The sequence below is a fragment of the Muntiacus reevesi genome, chromosome X, assembly GCF_963930625.1.
Source record: "Muntiacus reevesi chromosome X, mMunRee1.1, whole genome shotgun sequence".
Lineage (NCBI taxonomy): Eukaryota > Metazoa > Chordata > Mammalia > Artiodactyla > Cervidae > Muntiacus > Muntiacus reevesi.
Genome location: NC_089271.1, coordinates 62,918,484 through 62,930,370, shown reverse-complemented (window position 1 = coordinate 62,930,370; position 11,887 = coordinate 62,918,484). Strand labels below are relative to the sequence as shown.

The 11,887-nt window shown below is 50.6% G+C and overlaps 1 protein-coding gene across 1 annotated transcript; it reads right to left on the bottom strand.

Moving 5' to 3' along the window:
• Window positions 1–6,744: 6,744 nt before the first annotated feature.
• Window positions 6,745–10,377, bottom strand: LOC136154492 (uncharacterized protein CXorf49 homolog). Its single transcript, XM_065916752.1, has 6 exons — window positions 9,070–10,377; window positions 8,277–8,433; window positions 7,992–8,090; window positions 7,658–7,734; window positions 7,345–7,390; window positions 6,745–6,785 (listed from the first exon to the last, which is right to left on the bottom strand). Exons 1-6 carry the CDS (start codon window positions 10,375–10,377, stop codon window positions 6,745–6,747), a joined length of 1,728 nt encoding a protein of 575 aa, XP_065772824.1.
• Window positions 10,378–11,887: the final 1,510 nt, after the last annotated feature.

Here is an 11,887-nt window from a genome sequence, read left to right as displayed (position 1 = left end):
GCATGGGTAACGAAGCTGTAGTACATATACACAATGAAATAATACTCAGCCACAAAAAGGAATGCATTTGAATCAGTTCTAATGTGGTGGAAAAACCTAGAGCCTATTATACAGAGAGAAATAAGTCAGAAAGAGAAAAATAAATATTGTATACACTGATGCATATATATGGAATCTAGAAAGATGATACCAATGAATTTATTTGCAGGGCAGCAATGGAGAAACAGATATAGAGAACAGAGTTATGGACATGGGGAGAGGGGAGGAGAGGGTGAGATGTATGGAGAGAGTAACATGGAAACTTACATTACCATATGTAAAATAGATGGCCAATGGGAATTTGCTGTATGTCTCAGGGAACTCAAACAGGGGCTCTGTATCAACCTAGAGGGGCAGGGTAGAGAAGGAGATGGGAGGGAGGTTCAAGAGGGAGGGGAATATGTATACCTGTGGCTGATTCATGTTGATGTTTGACAGAAAACAAAACTCTATAAAGAACGATCATCTCTAGGTCCATCCATGTTGATGCAGATGGCATTATTTCTTTCTTTTTTATGGCTAATATTCCATTGTATGCATATATATATATATACACACACATCTTCTTTACCCATTCTATTCCACGTGTGTATGTATGTGTGTATAGATATAGATATATAGACATATTTATGTGTGTGTATGTATATGTATATTTATATCACATCTTCTCTCTTCATTCCTCTGTTGATGGACATTTAGGTTACTTCCATGTCTTGGCTATTTTGAAGTAGTTTTCCCACACCACCTTCTGAAGAGACTCTCTTTTCTCCATTGTATATTCTTGCCTCCTTTGTCACAGAGTAATTGACCATAAGTGCATGGGTTTATTTCTGGGCTTTCTACCCTGTAACATTGATCTTTGTGTCTGTCTTTGTGCTGGTACCATGCTGTTTTGATTACTGTATCTTTGTAGCACAGTCTAAGGTCAGGGAGCATAATTTCTACAACTACATTCTTCTTTCTCAAGATTGTTTCCACAATTCAGAGCTGTTTGTGTTTCCATGCCATTTTGAAAATTATTTGTTCCAGTTGTGTGAAAAATGCCATTGGTAACTTAATAGGGATTGCACTGAAATCTGTAGATTACCATGGGTACCGTGGACATGTTACAATATTGAATCTTCCAATCCAAGTTCAGTTCAGTTCAGTTTAGTCGTGCAGTCGTGTCTGACTCTTTATGATCCCATGGACTGCAGAACGCCAGGCTTCCCTGTCCATCACCAACTCCCGGAACTTACTCAAACTCATGTCCATCCAGCCGGTGATGCCATCCAAACACCTCATCCTCTGTCGTCCCCTTTTTCTCCCACCTTCAATCATTCCCAGTATCAGGGTCTCTTCCAATGAGTCAGTTCTTCGCATCAGGTGGCCAAAGTATTGGGGTTTCAGCTTCAGCATCAGTCCTTCCAATGAATATTCAGGACTGATTTCCTTTCGGATGGACTGGTTGGATCTCCTTGCAGTTCAAGGGACTCGCAAGAGTCTTCTCCAACACGAGAGTTCAAAAGTGTCATTCTTCGGCACTCAGCATTTTTATAATCCAAGACTCACATCCATGCATGACTACTGGAAAAACCATACCTTTAACTAGACAGACATTTGTCGGCAAAGTAATGTCTCTGCTTTTTAATATGCTGTCTAGGTTGGTCATAGCTTTTCTTCCAAGGAGCAAACGTCTTTTAATTTCATGGCTGCAGTCACCATCTGCAGTGATTTGGGGGCCCCCCAAAATAAAGTCTGTCACTGTTTCCACTGTTTCCCCATCTATTTGCCAGGAAGTGATGGGACCGGATGCATGATCTTCGTTTTTTGAATGTTGAGTTTTAAGCCAGCTTTTCCACTCTCCTCTTTCACCTTCATCAAGAGGCTCTTTAGTTTCTCTCCGTTTTCTGCCACTAGAGTGGTATCCCCTGCCTATCTGAGGTTATTGCTATTTCTCCTGGCAATCTTGATTTCAGCCTGTGACTCATCCAGCCCAGCATTTCACATGATGTATTCTGATTATTTAATCAGGGTGACAAAATACAGCCTTGATGTACTCCTTTCCCAATTTTGAACCAGTCCATTGTTCCATGTTTGGTTCTAACTGTTGCTTCTTGACCCGCATACAGGTTTCTCAGGAGACAGGTAAATTGGTCTGGTACTCCCATCTCAGATGATAGAGAATCTGACTGCAATGCAGGAAACATGAGTTCTGGTCCCTGGGTCAGGAAGATCCCCTGGAGAAGGGGAATGGCTTCTCGCTTCAGTATTCTTGCCTGGAGAAACCCATAAACAGAGGAGCCTGGTGGGTTACAGTCCATGGGTTTGCCAAGAGTCACACACGACTGAGCAACTAATACTTTCACTTTCACGTACTAGCATGTGAAATGAGCACAATTGTATTGTAATTTGAACGTTCTTTGGCATTACCCTTCTTTGGGATTGGACCCCATGAGCAGGATAGAAATGTAACAGATTTCTATATAATGCTTTTGTACACTGCAACTTTACTGAATTGATTATGAATTCTAGTAGATTTCAGGTGGCATCCTTAGGATTTCCAGTGTATAGTAACATGTCATCTGCAAACAGTGACAGTTTTAATTTTCCTTTTCCATTTTGGATTCCCTTTGTTTCTTTTTTTTTTTTTTTTCTTTTTCAGTGGGTTTTGTCATACATTGATATGAATCAGCCATAGAGTTACACGTATTCCCCGTCTCAGTCCCCCATCCCACCTCCCTCTCCACCCGATTCCTCTGGGTCTTCCCAGCCCACCAGGCCCGAGCACTTGACTCATGCATCCCACCTGGGCTGGTGGTCTGTTTCACCACAGATAATATACATGCTGTTCTTTCGAAACATCCCACCCTCACCTTCTCCCACAGAGTTCAAAAGTCTGTTCTGCATCCCTCTGTTTCTTTTTCTTCTCTGATTGCCATCTCAAAATGTACTTTCTACAATTTATTAAATAATATGGGTTTATTGAAATTAATTTACACACAAAATCTAAGTGCCTGCAAACATGCTATTATGGAACCACCACTACAATCAACATAAAAAATATTTTCATCAGCTACAAAATTGTTTCATGCTCTTTGGTAGTTTAACCCCTCATCTCAAGCCCGAGACCCTGGCAATCCCCAGTCTGTTTTCTTGTGTCTATAGTTTGGCCTCCTCAAGACTGTGAAGTAAATGGAATCGGGCAGTATGGAGATTGATCCATTTGGATTCCTCAGAGAAAAGAACATATAGGTGACTTCTGGATGTGCAATGTACACTTATGTCACCTGAGTATAGTTACATGGGTTGATTGGTTCATAATCATTTGTGATACTGAGGGCTTACACTCTCCACAACGTGTATATGTATAGTCTGTTAAATTCATATTTAATTCAATGTAATTAACCTTTTATGTTTGGAAGGGCTATTTTATGGAAAAGCAATAGTAAATCCTTTTTAAAAAGTGAATCATCATTGTAAAAGTCAGGCTGGCAGATACCTCAAGAGGACTAGGGAGGAAGAAGTGATTGCATTGGAACAAAAGAGGGGTTCAAAACTACAATTCTGTTCTTCATCTGCATCTGAGCAGTACTTACCAGGCCTTCAATATTGTACAAGCACAAAAATCTGGCAGCCCCAGTGTGCCTGACCGGATCTGGCCAATGCAGGTGAGTTACCCCACATTAAGTCAGCTGGGTAGCAGTCTTTATTCCATCTGCAAGCATAACCCACTGTTACCACGCAAAGGAAAATAAAAGCCAACTGCAGGGATTAGGACTTGGACATTTTGTGGCAAAATTACTGTGCTCAGCACCGAGGTTCCCTCTTCAGGACCCACCTACTCTACCTTCTTGGTTTGTGCAAATCTCCCTCGAGAGTCCAGAGACAGAGGTAGACCTGGGGCTGGTGCTGTTGGGGTATGGATGTGACGGGGAGGGAGCATCTTCCCAGGTGTTGGACAGGTAGCAGAATCAGGCAGGTTGGGGCCTAGGGCTCTCCAAAGCAGCTGTCACTGTCGGCCAGGCTGAAGAAGGGGCATGAGGGGGAAAGGCAACAGGGGTGCCCTGAATGAGGCCGGGTTTCTTCATTCCTCCTACCCCCTGGGGCTCAGATGGATTTCTTTAACCTATGCCTCAAGCCCTGCCACGGATTTCCCACTGGAAGTGGAAGGTTTGGGGCTGAGCCAAGGCCTGTGATGTCTATGTTTCCAGCAATATTATAGTGAGGTAGTTGGTCTGAGCTGTGTGTTCAGAGGAGGGAAGGGAGCCTGGTAGAAAGTGAACAAGGGGTTGTGTTCACACCATCACACCTCCACTTCCCTGAGCTTCTCTACTTCCTCACCCTGGTGACCAAAGTCCCAGGCCCCTCTCTGCCCAAGGGTGGTGCTGATGCTGGTGCTGAACTTCTCCCCGGGCACAACTTACCTACATGTCTCGGTGGGCAGAGACCTCTCAGCTGGATGGTCTCTGGCAAATTTACTCACTCGGACAACAGCGAGATGGGCTACACCACAAGGCAATATCCACTGGATCAGCTGCAAATTAACTGATCAAGCCCACCTGCTCCAGGGAGGGGTTTGAGTGGAAGGAGTAAGTCCCACACATGTTCTTTTCCGACCCTGAGGTCTCTGCGGGTCCCAACCCTCCTGCTCTGTCCACCTGATCTCATGCCATGCGCCCCGGAAGGAAGTCACCATGAGAGCATAGGGGAAGGGTGGACCCAAGTGCTCCCCATTGCTCAGGTGCAGTCACCCCTAACTCCCCACAAGTAACCCAGGTTGGGGGGGTTCTCCTGTTTCTAAGATGGGCAGCCATATCCCATGTACCCTTCCCATTTTTACCCATCCACACCCTCAGCAGTTGGCAGACATCACAGAATTGCAAGTTAGGATCCAGTGCCTCCTCCAGCGACTCCAACATTTTGAGATGTCCTGTCCTGAGGTTTGGTGAACTGCATCCTCTCCTTCTATGTTTTGGTAATGTGACAACATCCCTTGAATAAAGCAGATCCGACCCTTGCTTTGGCTCACTCAATGCCTTACCGGATCTGGACCAGTCTCTTACTTCCATTACTGCCTGAATCACATCTTTCTGCCTCAAGGGGCATTATCCCTGATGACTTTTATTCACACAGAGAGATGCCCAGGCACAAGCTTTGAATGTGCTACCCACCATCAAACCCTCTTTTGTGAAATAAAACCATGGTCTTTCAGGAAGGGAGTCAGGCAGAACCTACCCTCACTTCACTCAAATACAAATGTGTCCCTCTGAGTCACAGGCTGACACAGCCCTGGGGTCTTGGCTAAGAGAAGGAAGTCCTCCTCAAACTTCAGGGTGGGGGGAAATTGAACACAGATTTCAGACCCTGTCTTGGGTGCCCTAACAAGTAGTCTGGCAGACTGAGCTGGGACACTCCGGGAAATAGCATTTGCAGGAAAATCTATGTCATGGGGCTGATGGAACAGTATTTGATGGAGGCCCTGTAAGAACACAGACTTACCAACCATACTTGTCATAGAGCCTGACAGGCCCCTTTCCACCCAAGAGCAGAGAGACATCCAGGCTGCAGGAGTGTAGGCTGGTCAGCTGGCTAGGGCAGGGAGGATATGAAAGCTCCAAGGACTGGACCATCCATCTCTAGCTGTCAGGGTGCACTCTGCCCCAGATTGGCACCAGACGCCTCTCCTGACTTCCAGCTCAGCAACTAACCTGAGCATTTCTCCTGTATTCCCTGTACCTTCACTCCTGCTCCCCAGTTCACTGGGTCCAAGATTCATCCTCATGCCCTTTACTGAACCCGAGGAAGTGGGAGCAAAAGTTTTGGTGCCTGAGTCTCAGGGGTGAGTGCTAAACAGGAGAGGGGGAGAGTATGCAGGTTCCTGCTTGCAAGCTGGTACTGGGGGGTGGGGTGGGGATCCACTGAGAGGGTAGGGCCCAGGAAGGGGGAAGATGAGCAAACCTGTGCCTGTTACCACCTGCTTAAGTAAACATGCAGGCAAGGTCATGGATGACAAGCCAGCGGAGGGATCGAGGGTGCTCTGACAGGAAAGCAGAGTGGTCAGGGTAAGCAGGACAATGAGTGCAGTGAGGGAAGGGTGAAAGACTGGAGCTCTGTAAGGGGGTCATGAGTTCCTTCCGACAGGGAAGCAGAGTGGCAGCAATGAATGGAAACTGCTAAACCCCAGAGGAGGGTGTTTAGAGAAATAGAAAAGGCCTTCAGGCAAAAGGGAGGACGTGCCAATGTGGCCAGACAGAGGCCACACAGAACACAGACTGGGGGCGCTCCGCTGGTCTGATGGCCTGGATGGTAGCAGAGGCTGACCCAGACATCCCAACACTAATTCCAGAGGTACTGTTCTGGAAAATGTTCTGATGTGGAACAGCTCCCCACCAGGCCTCGTCCCACTCCCTTAACCCCTACCCCCCAGAGACAGGGCAGAACACAGAACATGAGAAGTCCTTTAATCAAACACTGCTGTGACACTGGGCAGAGAGGGGGCAAAACAAAGGGCAGAGGATGCCCTGGTGGAGGCAGAACAAGAGGCAACAAGCTTGGCTATAGCTCGCCGGCATTGGAGGTCAACTGCTGCTCCTCTTGCAGGAAGATACTGGACTCAACCTGTAAAACAGCAGAATCAGGGAAGAGCCTCAAGCCAGGGACAGCCCACAGCCTTGCTCAAGAGCCAATGTTGTGGGAAGGGGCATGCAGGGTGTAACACTCACTTCAAACGATCTGGAACTTGTCAGCCAGGTACCGCTTGGAGGCTGCAACAGGGAGAGGCATAAACAGGTGCTCCAGACAGACGGAATAGAAGCCTGTGCCCCTGTCCCCGTGGGGAACCACCTAGCCCTGCAACCTGAAACACACATACCCCCAACCACGATGCAAAGAGCTCTGGGCCTGATCACTCCCCGCTACCGGAATTAAATGTGGAGCCATTTCCTAAAAGGAGACAAAATGTGTCAAGAGCTCTCAAGCTCCGGGCCATGCCCAAACCATTCAAAAACTGTCTCGCGAACAATCCAACAAGACCCTTAGAGACCACAACAGATCAACAGGGCATCTCTACAAGTCCTATCAGGAGCTCTCTAGGACTCGTCTGGCTGGCAGAGTATGCACGCAGTCCACACAGTACTTTGCTACTTGTCCGCACGCCCAGCTGAACATGCACCGCACACTCCAGGGACAGGTTTGATAGGTTCTCCTCCCCACAGGAATGCTGATCCCTATAAGGCCCCCTGCACCTGCAGCCCACCCCACCACAAGGGCCCACCCCGCTTCTGCACTAAGAACCCGCTGCTCTCTGTCCCTGGTTCCTCATACCAAGTTGCTCCTTAAGGTCGTCTATTTCTCTCTGTAGCACCAGACACTAGGCCAGCAGACACAGGAGGAAGAGAAATGGTTAGTATACACCCGCCTCCCCTCTCCTCCTCCTCTCCTCTCCCCCGGGCCCTCCATCCCAAAGCCAGGTGTCTAGACTGGCAAGGGAAAAACTTTCCTCCGGGGAAAGGAGGTGGGCTCCCTCCCTGGGGTTCGGGATGGGGGTGGGGGGGCCCCACACATGTCAGTTGAACTTGGACCCAGATCCCACCATGGGGTTTGGGTGTGCATTTCCAGGAGCCAGAAGAAGTATTACCCGAGGACACCCCTGCCTTCCGGGTAGCTGCTGCTGTCTTTTCGGTCTTGGGGGATGGTCAGTTGGTTCCTGGTCACCTGAGAGGGAAAGGACACACAATCCAGCTTCCCAGGTTCCCAGTGAGGTGGAAAGGGCCAGGTCGGGTCTAACGTGAGGTGAGGCCATACCACCCTCTGCTAGCATCAAGCCTCCCCTGCTCTGCCCGGCAGGCAGTCCAAATCTTCTCTCTGGGCCTGCCCCTCCTTTTCCTTAGGGGCAGCCATTTCACCACGATGGTCGGCAAAGACTCTGGTTCTGGGTTCGAGCCTCCCAGAGTGGCAGCCACAGCCAGCACCTGGGAGAGCAATGTGGGCAAACAGCACTTCACGGAAAAGGCTATTAGCCTGCAGGTCTACGCCCAGACTAGCTGTTGGGGCACTGCCACCGATCACCCCTGCCAAACAAATCCCACACAGAAGGTGAGGGGGCCAGGTCCAGCCCTGTTGACACCCTGTTTCCCATGGGAGAAGCGGCCTGAGAGCAAGGCTGAGCCCCCAGAAGAGAGAGAGAGAGTCAGAGACAGAGGTTTCTGCCCTCACCCCTGGCCTCCTCCCCACATATCAAAACCCAGGACACTCACCTGAGGGGCCAGGCCCTCTGGGCATGACTCCTCCCTTGTTACTGGCCATGGGCTCTGAGTTTCCTGAATCCCGTGCCCCTCTCATGTAGAGGTTGGCGCTGCTGTGTTCTCCATGATGCATCCATGGACAAGATGGCCCTGGCCTGTCAGTGGTCAGCTAAAAACAAAAATTTCTCACTAATCTGGAGTAAGGGTGTGTGTGTGTGCACACGAGCGTGTGTGTACCAGTGCATTTATATGTCTGTGTCAGTGTGTGTGAGAGCTCGAGTGATTCAAGACGGAGCTGAGGCAGGGAATTGGAAAGAGAATTGAAAGGCTGATCACTTTAGCAAATTCTCTCTCAGTCAGCCCCAGGCCAGTAGGCAGAGCTGAGCTGGGGTCAACAGTTTGGCACTGAGAAACCTGGGCACCCTGCAAGGAAGGTTTGGGGAAGAGCTAGGAAGCAGGAAGCAGGAAAGTGATGCGTCTAAACACCGAAGCTCTGTGAAGCTTTTAAGGGGTCCCCTCAAATCAATTCAGCTATCAGCTCTCCCTTCCACTCCAGCCCCAGCCTCGTGGAGGAGGCTGGAAACAGGCCAAGGGTGGAGAACCGAGCCCAGCACACCCGAAGTGCTACCTTAACGTTTGTCCCTAGTAAAAGGATCCCAATCTGGCATCCTAATGACCCAGTGACCGAGGGCCACCCAATGACGACCCCTGAGGAATGGAGAGAGGGACAAGGGGTGAAGACCTGTGCCGTGGGGAGGGTGGGAGGGGGAAGAGTGGGGAGAGAGGAGGGGTCTGGCCTACTCACTTGACCCTTTGGGAATGGGTCTCTATTTGGGTCGTTGTCTTCTCCCGACAGCGCCATTGCTGCCACCAACTCCTGGGCTCGCCTAGCCACGGATTTCTTCCCAGCACCGGTGTGCTTGAACTCTTTGACTCCCGAAGGGACCAAGGCCTCCTTCTTGGACCTCCCGAGCAGCGGGATGCCGGAGATTGGGGGGAAGGTGGCCGGTTCCAGGGGAGTGGCCGAGACTCCCTGCCCCCAGGAAGGGAAGGTTCTCTCCATGGCAGGTTTGGAGATGCCCCCAAGGGATTTCTTCTCCTGGACCCCCTTCCTCCTAGGAGTGGGCCATGGCCCACTGCCTGTAGCGGCAGCTGCAGCAGCTGATACTACTGCCACTCCCGGGTAGCTGGACAGGCTGTTTCCCTTCCCCCAGAGCACGCTCTGCACTTTCTTAGGGGTAGAGATGTCCTTCTGCTCTGCACCGCCCTGCCTGCCCTGCTTTTCCACAACTGAAATTAATCCTTGCGGAGCCGAGGACAGGCAAGTGCCTGGCACGTTAAGGAGATTCTCCCTGCCTTGGACATTCGAGCGTCTGGGTGTGTTCCCAGGATCCTCGGGGCTCTTGAGCTTGGCCCGGCCTCCGTCTTTGGGAGAAATGCTCACCCTCATCAACTCTATCTCACTAAACTCCTCAGAGGACTCGGGGTCAGACAGCAGCCCGGCTGCATTTTCTGAGGGAGGCCACTGGTGATCCACAGCCACGTTCAACCTACTCTTAGTGCCTCTTTTAGGGTTCCCCCAGGCCCGGCCCGCCTTGGGCCCGCCGACCCCGTTAGGGCCAGCCTCAGCCTGTGCCGCTTCCCCACACTTATGGGCGGCACCGCCTCGATGGCAAGGACGTTCCTCGAGGTCCCACAAGTCAGACACCTCGCCGACCGCGTAGCTCTCCTGGGACAGGTATCTGCTGATGCCCAGCACGTTCAGGTAGGCCATCTGCTGCAGGATGGCCGCCACTGACTCGTCAGCCAGCTGCAGGGCATCGCCCTGGTCGTCGGCCGGGAAGCCAGACCGGCCTTCGCGGCCCCACAGCACCGGCCCTCCCGCTTCCAGCAGTTCCCGCTCTGACTCAAAGTCCTCAGGGTCTGGGAAGCGACCCCCGCCCTCACCCTCGCTGCTTCCAGTTGCCCCCGGCTCAGGGCCAGGGCTGGGGCCGGGGCCGGGGCCGGGTCCCTGCGGGGCTGTGAAGCTGGCCTCAAGGCCGCTGGTCCGCTCCCCGCAGTCTGAGCCGAAACCCGCTCCTGAAACAGACACCTCATCATCTGGGGAGCTCATGTCGTGAGATGGATTGCTGCCAGATCTGGGGCGGTGATGATTTATCTGGGTCGCGGTGGCGGCGGTTCGGGCAGGTAAGGCGGGCGGTGTCTGGAGTGCGCAGTCAAGCACCAGCCGCACCACACGCAGGAGATGGCCGCAAATAACGCGAGGCTTTCAGCGCGCCAGCCCTGCCGCCTCCTCATTGGTCCGCTTCCTGCCAACCAGCATGCGCCTTGTTTGGCCGTCCCCGCGAGGTGTAACCAATGGGGTCGAGGGCCTCCGCTGGTTTGCTGCCCAGCCCAAGGGCCATCCCGGCAGTTTGGAGTTGGTGGGTGAAGGTGATCCTGCGAGTATACCTCTGTCAAGCCTCTCTTCCCACCTCCTCCTGTCCCACCTCCCCTTTACGCTTAGAGTCACATCCCTGAGCCCTGACTGTGTACAAAATGGGTGGAGCGGAAGGCAGGAGGGTACTGAGGGCGCTGGTCTCTGGGAGGTGAGGATGAAACGTCAGGATGGAGGCGCTGGACGCCTAGCACGTGCTGAAAGCACTTGCCAGCCTCCCTTCCACCACAAGTCTTATGACCAATGGGAGAGTGGGCAGAGGAATCCCGCACTCAGTGATGAGTGGTCGGCGTACTTCTCCCTAAGTGGCCAGAGGACAAAGGGATCGTAGTTTTGTTCTGTAACATCTCTGCCTCAACTGCTCCATCAAACGTTCTTGGCAGTCAGATTTGAGGGACAGACTGGGGTTGACCTTGCTCCCTCAGCTCTTTTTCCAATCTGAGGCAATTGAAAGAAGAGAGAATCTCAGTGTCCATTTACACTTGCAAAGGGGCTCACCACTGCTGATTCTTGAGATGTAAACTAAAACAACTAATCAGGTTTCACACACTAGGAAGACAACCTTCCAAGAGCTTAACCATTCTGAGAGTGGGAGAAGTTAGGAGCAAACCTCTGTGAGGTAGGTGCAAGAAATCTATTTGGGAGGTAATTTGGCAGAATCTCTTAAAATCAACTTATACAGCAGGACCCAGTGCCTGGCACTCTTCTAAGTGCCATACATAAGTGGTAATGCTTCCTTGTGCCACTCCTAGGACTATAGTACCAGGGATTACCAGCCTCTTACGGGGGAGGAAACAGGTACTGAGAGGTTCAGTCACTGAACCAAGGTCATTTGGCCTGTGTGGATCAGTGGTAGCATTAAAACCAAGCAATCTCATTCCAGAGCCCTTGCTTTGATCCAAAGATCTTAAAACTTAAAAAAAAAAAAAAAAAAAGGCCCCTTTTATTCTCTTCCAGCAAGTCTGCTACCTGGCACACCCTCTGTAAGTGAGGGTGTATTTCTAAAATCTCTATTTTACGCCATTGGTCTATTTGTTAAATGGCAGTGCCACACAGTTTTGATTACTGTAGCTTTGTAATATTTTGAAATCAGAAAGTGTGAGTTCTCTACTTTTTTCTTTTTCCAAATTGCTTTGCCTATTAAAGATCTCTTTAGATTCTATTTAGACTTTAGGATGAAGTTTTC

What these genes read in the sequence shown, in the direction of transcription:
- LOC136154492 (XM_065916752.1), bottom strand. Translation starts at nt 10,377, where the DNA reads ATGAGCTCCCCAGATGATGAGGTGTCTGTTTCAGGAGCGGGTTTCGGC. An exon ending in ACCCATTCCCAAAGGGTCAA is followed by an intron (nt 8,434 to 9,069) that starts GTGAGTAGGCCA and finishes TTTTGTTTTTAG; the next exon opens with CTGACCACTGACAGGCCAGG. An exon ending in GAAGGCAGGGGTGTCCTCGG is followed by an intron (nt 7,391 to 7,657) that starts GTAATACTTCTT and finishes CTGCTGGCCTAG; the next exon opens with TGTCTGGTGCTACAGAGAGA.